We start from the raw sequence: 17467 nt of genomic DNA, 5'->3' as shown, positions 1-17467 counted from the left end.
CCCATCACCCAAGACCCTAGGGAGCCACGCGGGTGGAACCCCAGTTAGTAAGGTAAAGGAATTCTTGGGAAAGCCTTTGTGACTTAAGAACTTATGGAGCCAAGCATTAACTGGAGGAAGCAAGCCAGGGAGGGTGGAAGGGTGTGAGGGATTGGGAGACCTTGGCTGCCATGAAAGATCAGGGCAGGAGAGGGCCCATGTAGAGCCCCGTCCATTCCCACCAGAGCAATGGAAATGCACACAAAGAACAAAACAAGCGGAGGGAGGTTTGGGGCTTTGGGCTGCCCTTACCAGGAGAGGAGGGCTTTCGTTGTGGGGATGGGATGACCTTTCTATGTATGCTAGTGGCCACCAGCCTGGTGGGGCTGGGAGTCATGATATCTGGGTTCCCGCCCAGAACCTTCTCTTCTCTGCTATATGAACTCGTCTGGTCATGTGGCTTTGCTTATTCTGCTAACATGGTTGGGACAACGGAATAAGTGCAATATTTCTGTATCCCCGTTGAGACATAATTTTATGGATTTTGAAATGAAGGACTGAACTAGAGCAGGTCTGTAGACTTCAGTTTTTTCCTTCCTTCCTCCCTCCCTTCCTTCCTTCCTTCCTTCCTCCCTCCCTCCCTTCCTTCCTTCCTTCCCCAAGTATGAAGCAGAAGAATCATTGAACCAAAGTAAGCATTTTAAGCGTTAGGTAGAATTTTCTGATCTGACTGACACCAGAGGCTTTAAACTGGACAACAATAAGGCTGAGATGAGAAATGCTTTGGAATCAACCTATCAGACAACCCCTGAGACAGACAGACAGACAGGGCAGGAGAGAAGCATCATCCTGACGCCTGGAGAACTTGGTGCGGAGAAGATGCTTCCGACGCGGGATGAGATCAGGTTTCTGGTTTGGGATGTATGTGTGCACACAACTGGGGAGGGGATTTCCACCCTTTCCCCTCTGTACCAGCAGGTAGCCTTCAAGGGGAGGCTGGATTAGAGGGCAGTGGGTTTGGGGGGGGGGGGATCAGCTGTGAGACACACCTTTATTTCTGGGAGTGGCCAACTGCTCCATTTAGATTGGTTTCCTCCACCCCAACCCTCTTAGCCTTGCCTTCTGGAACAAACTCTCATAAACCCTTGGGGACCAGCCCTTGAGAAGGTTTATGTGTTTGTAGGGGAGGAAAGCAGAGAGTGATCCCTGTCCTCACAGCCTCACAGTCCCAGTGATGCCATCCCAGTGCGGAAGCTGAGAGCTGTGTTCATCACCCCCAGCCTCAATCCCCTCATGATGAGCCTTGAGGGGGAGACAAGAGCTTTGGAATTCTTGAAATAAGTATGAGGACTCAGTCAATTGAGTTTTCTATGGATTGTAGACTTGGTGAGATTAAAAATTCCCAGGGCTGACACTGGGGCGTCCCCCCTGCCTGGCCCCCTTGTTAAAGGACCATACATGTTGTATGCAGAACTAGGGGAATCTAAAATCCCAGTTTAAGGTCCTTGCTTTTGGAGTCGGAGTGTGGCAACAGTCACATTTTTTTGTATCATACCTTTCCCCAACTGTCTGGGACTGATTCCCCTAGCCCCAGCCCAAGGAAGTGCCCTGGCCCTGAGAATGGGGGAGCCCCTTCTCTCCCCCCAGGCTCTGGTCTTGGGGAGGTGGATGCTCCTTAGTTCACTATTCACTCTCCAGGGGGTTGTTACACCCTGCCCACTGCCCACTGCCCAGGTTGGAGGCAGAGAATGGGCTGAGTAGGGCCGGCAGGGGTGGCCCCCCAAACAGAGCTGAAGGCTTGGATCTGCCTGGTGCCCGAGTGCCCCCCTGCAGGGGAGGGGAGGGGAGCTGCCCAGTTAACCCCCAGACCCATAGCCCCGAGTACCATTATCTGCATTTGCTAATGGGTCTCTGCTGCTTGGATTCAGAGGAGGCACTGGTCTGGGTAATGGAACTGCAGGGGGAGGAGGCAGAGAGAGCGAGCACTGAACAGAGAAGGGGCCAAGCAGGTGGGCAGTGGTGGGAGAGAGGGGTGGGCAAGGCGCAGGACCACTGCCTGGGGTCCTCCTTGGCTGGGGGCTGAGCCACCCTCTCTAGAAGCCTCTGCCTCTGCCTGCCTGACCTGTGCGGTGGGAGACAGGCAGAGCCTGTGGTGATGGGAATGGCGAGCCCCTGAGGCCCAGGGCATCACAGTGGGCCCCCCCCTCCACTCTCTGGCCATGGGCAGAGGCCTCGGGGAGCAGAGCAAAGGAGGGGAAGGCAGGCCTGAGCGTCGGGTCATAGTTCAGACCTAGAGGCCTGGAGGAAGTGTGGAGATAGGTTGCTGGGGAGGGCACCCCCAAAGTCCCTGCACCCCATTGTGACTCTCCTCTGGGAGGGCTGGGGCAAAGCCCCAGAGGGCTCAGGGGTCAAACAGCTAGGGCTAGAGGAGGGGGTCGGGAGGGCCTGTGGGGGGGGGGGCAGCCAGCTAGAACTGGGGGGTTCCCAACATTGGGGAGGCAGCTGAAGAAAGGGAACCCCTCCCCATCCCGGGCCTTGGGGGAGGGGCACAGGGCAGGGGGTGTCCCGAGGGGGGTCAACGAAGGAAGGGCCACTCAGTGGGGACCAGAGCGTTCCAGCAGGCAGAAGAGAACGTTATTGTGCTTATGGACACAGCAGCTCCCTGGCTCTGAGAGAGCGAGCAGGCAGTTTGTAGGCACTAGAAGATTCCTGTGACGTGGTTGTAGGTAAATGCACGAGACCAAGTAGCCTATTTGGTCAGCCCGTTGACTGCACCTGCTGGCCAGTCCAGACCCAGGCGGCTTCGGACCACGGTGAGGCCAGGGTCTCTTGGCTGACAGAACCCGCCGCTGAGCCCCCTGGAGGGGGAGAGGGACAAGGGGCTGAAAGGGAGTTAGTGGTGGGGGTGGGGGGGTGGGACTGGGGCCTAGCCCCTCGCCTCACTCCCCTCGATGCTTCTGCGAGAGTGAGAGAGATCGCTCTAGATCCCAAGTCTGAGTGTGCTGTGCCAAGCCACCGGGCTGTGTCCCCCCGGGGGTATGGCTTTCTGGGCAGAGGCGGCCCACCCCCTCCTCCTGCAGAGGGGACGAGGGAGGGGAGCCGCCCGGGGCCAGAGGCTCCGCGCCAGGCCCCTCCTGGCCCCGCCCCGCCCCGCCCGGCGGCCCCGCCCCGGCCCGCCAGTCACACGGTCACTTCCGTCTTGCTGGCTGTGTAGCAGGTGTGGTGGCCGGGGATGTAGTGCAGCTGCTCCACCGTGTTGTGTCTGCGGGAGGCGAAGGCCTGGCGCTTGGCGGCCGTCTGGCTCTTGCCCAGGGTGGCATAGGAGTTACTGGAGGCACTGGGATGGGAGTGCATCTTGGTCATGCGGTAGCGGTCCAGCACGGGCGTGGACACAAAGACGTCCGTGTGCGAGATGGCCCGCGACAGGGACTGCTCGGGGAAGGCCGTCCGCTCCGGGGACAGCAGCGGGTCCTGGGAGTGCAGGCGCTCCGTGGACAGCAGCTGCTCGTCGGACAGGATGCGGTCGTAGGGCAAGCCGAAGTCGTCGGGCAGGCCCCGCTCCGGGGACAGGACCCTGTCCTGTGACATGGCCCGGATGGGCCGCCGCGGTCTCTCTCGAGGTAAGGGCTTCTGCTGGGACATCTGGATGACGTTGAGGGGAAGGGTGCCACGGGCAGCCAGGTCGGGCAGGTGCCGCCGCCTCATGTAATACTCATCAGCTTCCTTGTCCGCTGGGGAGAGGGAGAGAGAGAGACGTCAGCTGGGCTGACACTGTGACAGCGCGGCCAGACCTGAACAAAGACCCCACGGCCCAGAAAGGTGGAGGAGAACTTCTCTGGCTGAATGTGCAAAGCCAGTCCCCGGGGGGCTTGTGAAATGCAGATTCTGATTCAAATGTCCCGGCCGGTAGTGGACCCGAGAGTCTGCAACTCTCATGGGCTCCGAGCAATGCTGATGCCTCTGGTCCAGGACCACCCTGAGCATCCAGGGGTGCAGGGACTTCCTGAAGGTCCCCAGGGAGCTCAGGGCAGAGTGGCTGGCATGGCCAAGCCCCCAAGATCCTGCTCTAGGGCTGTTTCGACCACAGTATGGTCCCGAAACAGGACAGCTCTGGCTGAAACACTGGAGAGGCAGTTGGTGGCCTTCTGACAGGGTTCAGAGCCTCTCCTCCAAGGAAGCTCCAACCAGGAGGCACTCGTGAACATGCTTGGCTGGTAACTTAGGAACATAGTAACACCTTCTCTGGCTAGGAAGCCAACACACGGGCCTCCAGCCCCACGCCTGCACAGAATCAAGCCAACACCTGCTTCGCTGCTGAGCAGCCCAGAACAGTCCTCTATGTGGACCTCACTCAATCCGGACCACTCTACCCTTGAACTTCCGCAGGACGCACACCAGCCTGCTTTGCCCCAAATTCCAGGGACGAGGCTTCCTACGGTTTTCCAAATCTCTGCAGAACGTGGGCATGCTGACGGCTCTACAGTTTGCCCAGAGGGTCCTGGATGGGTTGATCCTGCCTCCCTCTTCCCCACCATTCATCAGATTCCTCAGATCACCAGGGACCCCCGCTTCTAGCCGTAGAAATTCACCATTCCAACTTGGAGACCCGTGGGATGAATTCCATCAGGGTAGGTCGCCCCCATAGCGTCAAGCAAAGGCTCAGGCCCACTGTTGGGTGGTCATGAAAAGAGCCCCCATGGGGACATGGAGGCAGAAGGTCCAAGGGTTAGAAAGCTAGGAAAGAAGAGCTCTCCTGCCGTGTACCTTCTTGACATTGTCTTCATGGGTCTTAAACCCACCCATGTCCGGAACCTCCCTAGACTCACATAGCCTCACTCTTTATTCTTGGAACCCCACACCTGTCCCCTCAGGGGTAGGGCAAGAGAGAAACACACGAGAGGATGTCACAGAGGCCCCAGAAGCAGACCCTAAGCCCGAGAAAACCCCACTTACTGAGTCTCTTCAAGGATGAGTACTTGCTGGGGTGGGTCTTCACTGCAGACTCGTAGGATGGGGGCAGGTGGGCCAAGTTCTGGAAGGAGCGGGAGAAGGAGAGGTCATAGGGCTCGGTTGCCGATGTCAGGATGTTGTTCATCCGTGGTTTCTCTGCAAAAGAAGGGAGGGGTGCATGGCATTCGTGAGGACACAGGGCAGGTGGAGGGGAGGGTCCAGGTTCTAGCTCTCACTCCTCATCCTGCTTTCCTGGCCCCCTGCACTAGGACATGGGTGGTGCTGGTGACTCAGTCCCTCATACCCAGTCCCAGCTATCTAGAAGCCTGGGGGCAGGTGCTGTGTTCGCTGTCACTGGCCATGCTGGTGGCTTGCCCTTCCTTGAATGGCAAACTCCTCCCCATATGTGTCTGATGAAAACATAAGCCTGATAGAGCTGAGGGGGGCTCATAAAATGGTCTACTTTGGTTTGAAAGTTCTGTCCTTTCCCACATAGCTCTCAGGCTCAGAAAAAACTGAATTTGAAAGAGGTGGAGTGACTGGTCTTGTCCACATACCCATAGAACTGGGTCCAGGACTCCAGCTCCACTAAGACGCTATCCCACACGGTCTATGATGTCATTCCATCCCTCATTCTGTCCCTCACATCACCTCCTTTAGCCTTGGGCCTCCCCAAGCCCTGCACCCAACAGGCCACTGTGAGCTACAAAATTACTTCCTCCTCCTACAGTACTTTCCCCTAAGGCCCCCTTGGCTATCTCTGAGCCCCTGGAGGGAAGAATGCAGGCAAAATGCTTAGCACCTCAGTCCCCTTTCCTCCCTCCTTCCCTTGAGACAGAGCCTGGAGATTCCACACTCTGAAGAGAGAGAAGGGAGTGTGTTCAATGCCAGAGACCAGGAGGGAAAGGAACAGGAGGAGGAATGGAAGAAAGGATGAGCAGGCGATGAGCTGGATGATTAATGAGGTGAATGAGGTGAGCGTGGCTCTGTGGTTGGGAGGAGAGAGGAGATGCAGGTAGGGGCGAGGGAGTGCTTGGGAAGGACGGAAGCGAGCATGCCTTGGTGCTTGACGGACTTGCTGTGCCTCAGCGGGAAGTCAACAGTGGTACCATTCCCCGAAATGAGGTAGGCAGGTGGCTCTCTCATTGTCCCTTCATCCTCTTTGGTTTGGGACCCCCCAAGAATGGCCAGACGGTGGCTCCCCCTGCCTCTCGTCAAAGAGTGCCAAACTATGGAAGTCAGGAATCCTGGGAACTGGGGGGCAAAGAGAAGCACCTGCTAGGCTTGGTCCAAGGGCAGCCTCACTCCAGGGAACTCCCAGCTTCTCTATCCTTCCTGCCTTCACTGGTCGCCCCAGACACTGGGGATGGAGCCAGGGGAGCCCAGCCAATGAGCTGGTGTTCATGCCAGCTCGGTACATATGTGAGGGGGTGAGGGACGCTCTACATCCCCGAGAGATCAGAACATGCTGTTCAGAAAGAGCCTCCCTGGCATGGATCAGGACGGATGCCAGCAAGTGGAGTGGGCAGGAAGCTGGGAGTACTGCTGTCCAGAGCTGGGTAACAGCCACTGGTCCCCTAGCTCTCCTATCTTCACTTTGGGTGATGCTGGAGAAGAATAAACTTCCCTCTGCCTCTTGGCATCGTACTCCCACCGAGGGCATAGCTCAGCTCATCCACTTCCAAACGCAACGTTTCTGGATGCTCTTCTCCCCAACCCCACTGTTCTCCAACTCATGCTGCTGAGCCGAGGCCAGCTCTTGTTTGTCTTCTGTCTCCACCGTGATTACCCCCGCCCCCTTGCTCATGCTCTCTCTCCTATCGCAATGTCCTTCCTTACTCATCCCTGTCCAGATTCTCTCTTCACTCAAGACTCCTCGCTAAGGCGATGTCACAGCTTTTCAGCCCACAGTGATATCTGGTCTTCAAGCCCCTATTCCTCTTCGTGGCAATCCCACCCAGTTTAGTGTCTGTGTGATCTCTGATCAGTTTACTTGAGCTGGTCTTGTTGATAGCCAAAGACGGCAATGTCCTTGACAGCAGAAATCTTGCTTTCCAATTTGTTGCCTTCGTAGCGTTTGGCCCCGAATCAGGACCCAGTTAATGCTCTTTGGTTAATCAAGTTGACACAGGCCACCTTGCCCTTTGGTGGTCACTCTGCCAGCTCCTGGGGGAAAGTGTAGCCTCCAAGGAAGAGATACAGAGAAAACCCTGCTCCCACCAGGCTGTGAGCTGCTCAAGGGCATGGACCAGATCTACCCGACCTCGCCCCCTTGTACCAGCTGGGAAAAAAAAAAGACAGGGAGAGGAGTAGGGAAGAATGGCTCCTCCTTCTGTCCTCAGGAGGCTGGGCTTGTGTTGGCTTCTGGAGAAACCCAGCTCCTACTTATCCTTCCAGAATGTTCAGGAGTGAGCAGAGCATTCCTCGTTTGCCTTTTCTGGCTCCTCTTCCTACAACTGTGTCATCACCATGGGCATCCCCGAGGCTCTCTGCTTCTGCCTTCTGCTTTCCTCTTTCAGCCTTCTCCGCACAGTCTGTGCCCCCACTCCCAGGGCGTCTGTTCCTGCTTCCAAAACATCCCTGACATCTTCAGCTGTAACCTGCCTCCAGACTGCCCGTCTGCATTTCTAGCTGCCTGCTAAATCATTTTTCTTGACCCTCCTGTGGTCCTCTGCAGCTTCAGATGTCCACATCCAAATGCACCATGGACAGCTTCATCTCCCCTACACACTGGCTGCTTTCCTGCCTCTCCAGATTGTGTTCCTAAGAACCCCCGCTCTTCTAATGGAGCACGGCTCGCCATTTTACTCACAGTTGACTCTCGTCGGCCATATTCATGTCCGCCATATTCAGTGAGTGACAAAGTTTTCCCGATTCTTTCTCCGCCATGTTTTCTATCTGAACCCGTCTGTCTTTTCCCGCTGTCCACATCCCCCCTGGGACCTGCTGCTTCTTAACGGATCTCTCCAATGTCTTCCAGTTCTGTTTTTTTCCCCTAGACCCTGCAACCTGAAATGGCTTATTAAACTATTGCCTTTGTCACCTATTTCCACCAGGGACCTAGCCCTAGAGAAGGACATCAAAATAGTCCAGTTTTAACCTCCTGATTATAATACTCCACACGTCAGTGCATAATCTCACAGGAGGCTCTGCTAAGCGAGCTGCAGATTTTATCTTTGTTTTGAGTTTCTCTCTCCCTAAAATTTAATGGTGTTTTTACTCCTTCAGAGCAAAGACAGAGCGATGACTGATAGTTCATAATTTACATGACTGTCTTGTGTGCTACCAAGCTTTGAGCCGGTCCCCAAAATAGTTTTTCTCTGCAGTTCCAGATGTTACCTTGCGACCTGGCAGGAGGAAGTGATAGGAAGGAAACGTGGCTTTGTAAGCCTCTGGCGCTGTTCTCACACTCCTGCTCTCTACAGCCTCGAGTTTCCTCCCCTGCCCAGGGGCGAACGCTCAGGTCACCCGGTCTGGTTTTGAGTGTTAGCAAATCTTACTTGGTTTGGGGTGGATTGATGGGGTTTATGCCAAGTCCCATGCCATTAGTCAATGGTACCACAAGCAGCCTCAGGCCAAGGCGAGTGCTCCCTTCTTGCTGTGGACATATGGAATCGATGACCGCAGGAAGTGATCTAGATTGTGCATGAGAGTGGGCTAAGGAAGGGTCTCATGCCTTCCTTTGCATGCTGGAAGATCCTTCCGGTGTCAGAGACAGGACATGAGGGGGTCAACGGTCTAAGGGTGGGACTGAGCCCTTGTGGGCTCCTTACACCTCGTGGGCATCAGTGAGTCATGACCATATGTCTGATGCCTGACGCGCATCAGTAGTCAGGATGGAACCACTCGGAATGGGGATGGAACGCGGAGCGCTCACAGCCGTCTCTCACCATGTGTAGGGGTCTGGGCAGCACTGCTTAAAATCGGATGGTTATACTGATGGTCACCTGGAAATCATAGAAAAGAGATGTTTAAAGAAGAGTTCAGGCATTTCATTGTCTCTCCCGCACAACAGCGCGTCTCTTTGACACCTGATACGCTTGTCTGTGTCCAAGGGTGCCCTTCTGAAAAGCCTGGGCAACTTCGATGCCCTGGAAACGCGAAGGGCAGGAGGCGGTGTGTAAGGCGCAAAGAACCTTCCCTCTGCTGCTTGTGTCTGTCTCCTTCTGCACCAAGGCTTCCTCTGTCACCATGGAGACCCGCTCACATCTGTGGATCTGGCTGACCGGCAACAGGGGTTTGTTGGGGTGGAGGTGGGTGGAGGAGAAGGGAGACTGAGGGCCATTTGGCAAAACACCCCACACACATGGGGTGGGGAACTGGGCAAGGGAAGCAGATCCTTTTGGGGGGCAGGGGTGTTTTAGGGTGTGGTTAGCCCCAGCTTAAGATGCTTACACCTTTACGGGCTTTGATTCGATTCGTCCTGGGCCTTTATACACAGGTGTCTGGGTGCCTCCCGAGAGGGGGCAAGCTGACGTGAACTGTCCCCTGCTTGGGGTCAGGAGTCCAGGGTTCTAGGCTCTGTCCTGCCCCTGCATGACACAGCCCGACATTTCAAAAGCATTTCTTTTCACTATAAATGGCCAAGTCCACATGGATTGAACGAGTCACAAAATCAATAGGGTGCCCATTGCCAAAGCACAGAGTTCAAGGCATTCTAAGGGCTTCTGAAACTCAATGCAGCCATGGTTTTGCCACGAAATAACACTTCATCCCTATGTTATTACTTCAATTCAACATTGTCTTTTTGCCTCTGATTTCAACTAAAGCAAGGGGGGAAGGGGGCATGAAGTCTTTGCTTAAGTTTATCTAAACCATGGTTTACAGCCGTGCCATCCTCTCGGGGCTAGAAGGTCTGCTTCTGTTTCCTTTCGTCTCGCTCTTGAAACCATCTTTTCTCCCCCTGGCATCACAGCCCCTGGCTGCTCTCTATTCACCCCCCTCACCAGACCCCTTCGCCTCTTGTATTCCCGACAGACTGATGCTTCACGAGGGCTCTACCTTCTTGCCCAAACTGATAGTTCTCAAATACACCTCTTGTTTGAGGTTATAGGGTTTGACTCTAAACAGCTTACAGACATTCCAAACCACTGTGTCCCAAAGTGAGCCGAGCATTCTCATCATGTTATTGTCCAATGGTCAAGCTTCTGTCTGTCCAGGGCACTAATGTTCTATGGGCTTGAAAACCCCAGTCATGGTCCACCATTTTCCTCCCCTCATCCTCTATATCCGGTGAGTTCACAATCAGTTTCTATAGGCACCTCCGAAATCCAGGCCCATAATACAATGTATCTTTGTGTCCAGATTCCTCTGAGCTCTAGTCCCTGGGCATTTCCAAGACAAATCATCCTGGGTACTCCTACCAGACAAAATTTTCCCTACCAGTGGAATCATGACATCATTCCTTTGGTTCAGACTCTTTAAATAGTCATGGACATTATCCAATAAGGATGTGGCTTTGGGCAGCAAGCCAGAGTTTCTCACATAATCGTATTCTTCCCTCCCAAGACCAAATATTAAGTTATATCCAGGGAAAAAACCATTTGCCAAAGGTTGAATCAATTCTACACTGGACCTGGATATAAGCAAGAGAAGAGAATCCCGGAAGGGAGATAAAGGATCATTTTCCCCCCCTTTTGCTTCTTCCCCAGAGGCAAGGAAGAAACCAATTTCATTGCTCTCTGTTGTTGTTATTTTTTGGTTTGTTTTTAGGGAATATGGCAGCAGCAGAGACAGCTGCGAAAAATGGAAGAGCCCAGTGGAATGATTGACGGTGAGTGGCAGTTAGACAGAAACACTCCTAATCTTCTGTCTTAAGAGTCTAGGTGCCACCAAGGAAAGGGGCACCAATTCAGTTCAGTTAATAACTCCTGGTCATCAGTTGTGCTCTGTGCCTTGAGCTCAACACATTCACACACATTTTTTAAAACGAATATTCCTACCGATTTTCATTTGAATATATGTTATTGGCCTACCCATTTCCAAACTGTAAAAAAAAACTCTCTAAATATCTTATTCGCAGTAGTCCTTATCATTTTTCTCTACAGATGCATTTGCAAGCAGGATAAACGTCTCGCATTTAGATATTTTGTTTACAAGTGCAATGCTTTTCCTTTTGTTTGAATCGCACTTTGAATGTTTTGCTAACATTTAATTAAGGAGAGAAATTCAAAGCATAAAGGAGAAAATTAAAACTGTCTTAAAATAACCACCGTGACACTTTGTTACATTGCCTTTTCTTTCTCTCCCCCTGGAAATTACTACGTGTATGTTTACATTCGGACAGACAGACACACATACAATGTTACAATGAATCACCTTTTGCATTTGTCATTTTGCACACGTGAGAATCAGCTTTCAGCTCTTAAAATGGAGAAAAATACGATGATTTGATCCTCACATTTGTGCAAAATAACAAATGTGTGAGGTTATTCATTGCAGCATTTTTTAGTAGCAAAGAGAAGGAAGGAACCTCAACGTTCGTGGGCATACGTACATATACGTACATATACACACACAGATAAATACGTACAGTTTCCACAGAGTTAAGTGTCCCAAATATACTACTTTAAATCTGTTTCCTTTATACTTATTGGACAATGTATCCTGAATATATTTTCACAGTTTGAAATATTCCTTGAAATATTTTATATGGGTTCACAATAGTCCTTTCTATAGAATACTCTATAGTATGTATCTATAATTTAAGCATAATGTGTTTATTTAATAGACATAGTTAAGCATTTCCCTATTATTGTATATTTAGATTTTTTAAAAGTTCAGTAATGTTACACCCAACAACCCTGAACACCGCTCCCCGGCTATGTCTCATTTCCTTGGGCAAATAATGAAAAGCAGTCTTTCTCCATCAACACACTGCCAACTGCCCGGCCACGTGATGAAGTGGATTGACAGATTTCCTTGTTCTGAGCCATTCTTCTCTTCCTGGGAATTCCCTTATTTGATTCTGGTGTCGGATTCTTTCATTACAACACTGGATTCTATTTGCATATACGTTATTTATAAATTTTTAAAGATTTATTTATTTTAGAGAGAGTGTGTGAGTAGTGGGGGGAGGGGAAGAGGGAGAGAGAAAGAGAATCTCAAGTAGATTCCTTCCTCCCCACCCCCCCCGGACCCCCCCCACCGACCCTGCTGAGTGTGGAGCCTGACACAGGGCTCGATCTTACCACCCTGAGATCACCACCTGAGCCAAAACCAAGAGTTCGACGCTTAACCGACTGTGCCACCCAGGCCCCCCTTGCACATTTTTATTTAATTCATCTATATTCATAAAGAAAGTTTGTCCTTTTTTGTGCTAAGATAACAAATTTGTGCATCAAGATAATGGTTTCGTTGAGTCGGGTGAACAGCATTCAAATTTTCTGTGTGTCCTGAAACTATTAACATAGCACGTGAGATACCAGTTCTCGGGAAGTTTGGAGGAATGCAATACTAAATGATGCCTGGTGTCTTTCAGGGAGTTTTCGTTAGTACCGTAGTAGGAGGCTGACTCAGTATTTCACTGACGGCGCAACAAAAAATTTGGGAGATGGTTGTTGTTATAATCACCAGTTAGGGAAACTGAGGTTTGGAGAGGTCAGATAATTGGCTTGACAGGTGAATCTGGGGTGCAAACCCAGGTGGGCTGGCACGAAAGCCCCCACCCTTAACCATTACGCACGCTGCTTCTCACACTTGGCAACATTTTCTTTACATATTAACCCATTCAGTTTTCCAACTCTAAATTCAACTTGTCATTTCTGTTTTATACCCACCGGACACGTGGAACTTTACTAGCTTAAAACTATAACATTGTTCAAAAAAAAAAAAAAAAACCCTCTCTATATGAAATTCTAAGTCTTTCTGGATCAACAATTTATCCGTATTATTCTTTTTCCAAGAACTACCCCTTATATTTATCAATTCTTTGTTTTGTCTTCAAATCTTATTTTATGCTTTTGGACTTGTTCATTTCTGCCCTCCTAATTTTCTTGGATTTGGTTTGTTTTCGTTTTCTCATTTCTGGGCTCAAATCGTTGGTCTATTTACTTTTCCTCTTTTCTGTTGATAATATACGGTCTTCAGCTCTGATTTCGTCTCTGTCACCTTCTCGTCAATGTTCTTCTCGTTGCAATGTCCTAAATGATCTGTGATTGCAGCCTTGTTTTTCCCTCTGACCCAAGAGTTCTTTAGTAGAGTGTTGTTACATTTCGAAGTGTTTGGGAGTGTTGGTTTGAGCTTTGGCCCTTAATTTCCTGTCTCATTATATCGTGGTCAGAGACAGGGCTATACATTTTCTGCTTTGGGGAATTTATTGAGATTTCCTTTGTGGGTTACCATACGATCGATTTTTCTACATGTTTCATGAGTACTTAGAGACGAGGTATATATTCTTTTTGGAGGGTACAAAATGGGCATATGTCTGTTTAGTCAGACACATGAAGTACATCATTGAGTTCTCCTCTATCCTAATTCATCCGTTGCCTACTTACCCTGTCAAAGATGGAGGGACGTGTATTAGGATCTCCCACTACTTTGTGTTCCTGTCATTTTCTCTTGGTATTTGTCATGGAATTGCTTTTATGTATTCCCTAGCCACATCATTCAGCACAAGAAGGCTCATGGTGCTTATGTCTTCTTTGTGGCTGCCCTCTTTATCCACATTAAATAACCCTTTCTGTCCGACTTCATGCCTTTTCTCGTCTTTAAGTCCTCTTGATCTGATGTTTATATTGCCAACCCAGCCTTCCTTTTGTTTGCATTTGCCTGATAAACTTTGCCTATCCTTTTACATCTAACCTTTCTGTGTCATGTTGTTTTATGCTTGTCTCTTGACAGAGCATACGGTTTTTACAGAAAATCTACCTTACGCGCTTTCTCGATTGCCTTGTTAGCTAGAAGCAAGTCCTCCTGCTCAGGAAACTGTCGTCCCTTCTTTAAAAAAAAAAAAAAAGATTTATGTATTTATTTTAGAGAGAGAGGGTGAGAGCAAGTGGTGGAGAGGCACAGAGGAAGAGGGAAAGAGAATCTTCAAGCAGACTCCCCACAGAGCGCAGAGCCCGACGTGCGGGGCTCGATCCCAGGACCCTGAGATCATGACCTGAGCCGAAACCAAGAGTCAGACACTTAATGGACTGAGCCACCCAGGTGCCCCAAACTGTCCTCCTTTCTTTTGTGGCCCCCCACCTCCTGGCTATAGTCGTATGTGACATGACCCTGCTCCCCTTAATACAGGCCAAACTCTAGGTCATGGTTGATTTGACCAAGTGTGAATACCACACTCAGCCTGGGCCAGTTAGAGCTCCTTTTCCAGAAATGAGGAATTATAAGAGAGGTTTGGTGTCTCTGCTTGGTTGGACTCATGGTGTGTGAACTATGTAGCTATGGGCAGTCTTGTAGATTTGGAAGAGAGGTCAGCCTTTAGAGACTGGGGCCCATTATATTTTATAAAAACAGCCACAGTGTTGTTCTAGTCCCACATGTTCTCCCAGAACATTCCCACTCCTCCATGAGAGGGGGTATCCTCTCCATCTCCTTGAAACTGCAGAGCCTGGGTGACTGCCTCAGTGAACACATTACAACAGAAGTAATACCGGATAACTTCCACAAGAAGGTTGCAAAAGGTCATGTGTCACCTGTCTCTCTCGAGGCACACTCAGGCTTGGATCCCAGCCACCATGCTGTAAGGAAGTCCATGCCACGTGCCAAAGCTACAGGTAAGGGCTTGCAGCTCCGGCTAAGATATCTGTCCACAACCAACATCAACTGGCAGACATGTGAGTGAGGAAGACTTCACATGATTCCAGCCCCCCGTCTTCCGCCTGCCCAAGCTGAAACAAGTAGACCAGAGACAAGCTATGCCCACGGAGCCCTGCCCCAATCACAGATTTATAAGCAAAATAAATGTTGCCTTCATGGTATCATTTTCTACAAGGAAGATTTTTTATTTGGAGATAATTATAGATTCACATGCCAACTAAAAGAAAGAATACAGATATCTTATATACCCTTTAGCCAACTTCCCCAGTGATATCATTTTACAAAACCATAGACTGTCTCAAAACCAGAATATGGACATTGATGCAGTCAAGGTGGATAACATTTCCATCACCAGGAGGATTCTTCTTGTGGCCCCTGTATAGCCATACCCACTTCCATCCTGCACCCACCCCTTCGTTAACCCCTGGGCACCATTAACCTGTCCATCGTTTCTATACTTTTGTGGTTTCAAGAGTGTTATATAAATGGAATCATACAGCATGTAACTTTTGGGATTGGATTCTTTCATCAAGCATAATTCACGGGAGACCCACCAGATTGTTGTGTGTATCAATACCTCATTACTTTTTATTGCCGAGCAGTGACTATTCTACGATCTGGGTGTACCTCAGCTTAACTATTCATCTTTGGAAGGACATCTGGGTTATTCTCAGTTTTGTTATATTATGAATAGAGTTACTGTAAACATTCATGTGCGGGTTTTTGCATCAACATGTCTTAATTTCCGATGATAAATGCTTAGGAATCCAACTGCTGGATTGTGGGGTAGTTATATGTTTACTCTTTCAAAGAATCTGCCGGACTGTCTTCCAGAGTGGCTGTGCCATTTTACATTCCCACCAGCAACGAATGAGTGATCCAGTTTCTCCACATGTTTGTGAGCATTTGGTGTTGTCACTATTTTTTATTTTAGCCATTTTTAGTTAGCTATGATAGCTGTGTAGTGATATCTCATTGTGGCTATACTTTGCATTTCCCTAATGGCTAATGAATTTAAACATCTTTTCATGTGTTTATTTTTCATCTGTATATCTTCTTCAGTGAAATATCTCTTGATTACTTTTGCCCATTTCTAATCAGATTGTTTGCATTTTTCCTATTAAATGTTGAGAGTTCTTTTTATATCCTAGATAATAGTTACTTGTAGGATATATGGTTTGTAAATATTTCCTCCCAGACTGTAGCTTGTCTTGTCATCCTTTTAACAGAGTCTTTTGCAGAACAAAAGTTTTAATTTTGATGAAGTCCAATTTATCATTTTTTTCTTTTATAGATTGTGCTTTCTGTGTCAAGTCTAAAACTTTTTCCCAAGCCCTAGGTCCTGAAGATTTTAAATTTTCTCCTGTTTTTTCCCCCTTGATATTTTACGTTTTAAGTCCATGATCCATTTTGAGTTATTATTATTATTATTTTTTTAAGAAAGAGAGAGTTGGTGGGAAGGGGCACAGGGAGAGGGAGTGAGAGAATCCCAAGCAGGCTCCATGCCCAGCATAGAGCCCAACACGGGGCTCGATCTCATGACCCTGCGATCATGACCTGAGCTGAAATCAAGAGTCTGTTGCTTAACTAACTGAGCCACCCAGGTGCCCCATTTTGAGTTAATTTTTACAGACAGTATGAGACTTAGGTTTAAGTTGAGGGCTTTTATTTTTTCTCCTTCCTCCCTCCCTCCCTCTCTTCCTTTCTTCCTTCCTTCCCTTATTTCTGACGGCCAGTTACTTTAGCGTCATTTCTTGTAAAGGCTCTCTTTCCTCCATTTAGTTGCTTTTGTATATTTGTTTTTAAAAAGTTGGATATATTTATTTGAATCTATTTCTGGGTTTTCTATTCTTTTTTTTTTTAAGATTTTATTTATTTGACAGAGAGAGACACAGTGAGAGAGACAACACAAGCAGGGGGAGAAGCAGAGGGAGAGGGAGAAGCAGACTTATCGCTGAGCAGGGAGCCTAACGTGGGGCTCAATCCCACGACCCTGGGATCATGACCTGAGCTGAAGGCAGATGCTTAATGACTGAGCCACCCAGACACCCCTGGGCTTTCTGTTCTGTTCCATTGATCTACATGTCATTTCTCTGCCAAAACCAAACAATCTTTTTGTTTTTGTTTTTCAGGAACAGCCTTTTTATTGAAGTCCAGTTGACACACAATGGTACATTACTTTCACGTATACAACATAGTGATTTGACAAGTCTATATGTTATGCTGTGCTCCCCACAAGTGTAGCTCCCATCTGTCACCGTACAACACGATCACAATACCACTGGCTGTATTCCCTATGAATACAAACAGTCTTGATTAATGTAGTTGTATATTTCTTGAAATTGAGTAGTCTGATCCCTCCCAGCTTATTTTTCCTTTTAACAATTATTTTATCTATGCTAGTTCCTTTATTTTTCCATATAAAATTTAAAATAATATTAGCTATACCTACACGACTCCTGTGAGGACATTGATAGGAATTTTGTTAACTCTGTATATTATTTTGGGAGAATTGATATGCTTACTCTGTTGAGTCTTTCAATCCATGAGCATGGTATGCCTCTCTATTTATATGGTGTCATTTAAATTCCTTTGACAATTTTACTGTATCTTCAAAGTTATTTTCTTAGTGATTGCTCTAGGGATTACAATATGCCCCTTCACTTATTACAATCTAACTTACTCCCAGTAGCACATGGAAACTTTGCTCCAATATTGCTCCAACGAACCTCCCTCCCTTATACTGTCATTGTATCTATCTATCTATCTATCTATC

General features: G+C 48.9%; 1 protein-coding gene across 1 annotated transcript in view; it reads right to left on the bottom strand.

Moving 5' to 3' along the window:
• Positions 1-3159: 3159 nt before the first annotated feature.
• Positions 3160-17467, bottom strand: part of SHISA6 (shisa family member 6) — a 271040-nt gene continuing 256732 nt past the window's right edge. The window contains exons 8-10 of the mRNA XM_040628333.1: positions 8820-8876; positions 4933-5085; positions 3160-3710 (exon numbers count right to left, since the gene is read on the bottom strand). Of these exons, the coding sequence (XP_040484267.1) occupies positions 3160-3710; positions 4933-5085; positions 8820-8876 (761 nt within the window). The remainder of the gene's footprint in view (positions 3711-4932; positions 5086-8819; positions 8877-17467) is intronic.

This window comes from Ursus maritimus, unplaced genomic scaffold (genome assembly GCF_017311325.1).
Source record: "Ursus maritimus isolate PB19 unplaced genomic scaffold, ASM1731132v1 scaffold_14, whole genome shotgun sequence".
NCBI classification, from domain to species: Eukaryota; Metazoa; Chordata; class Mammalia; order Carnivora; family Ursidae; genus Ursus; species Ursus maritimus.
The sequence above is the reverse complement of the archived record's forward strand: the minus strand, read 5'-3'. Positions and strand labels throughout refer to the sequence as shown.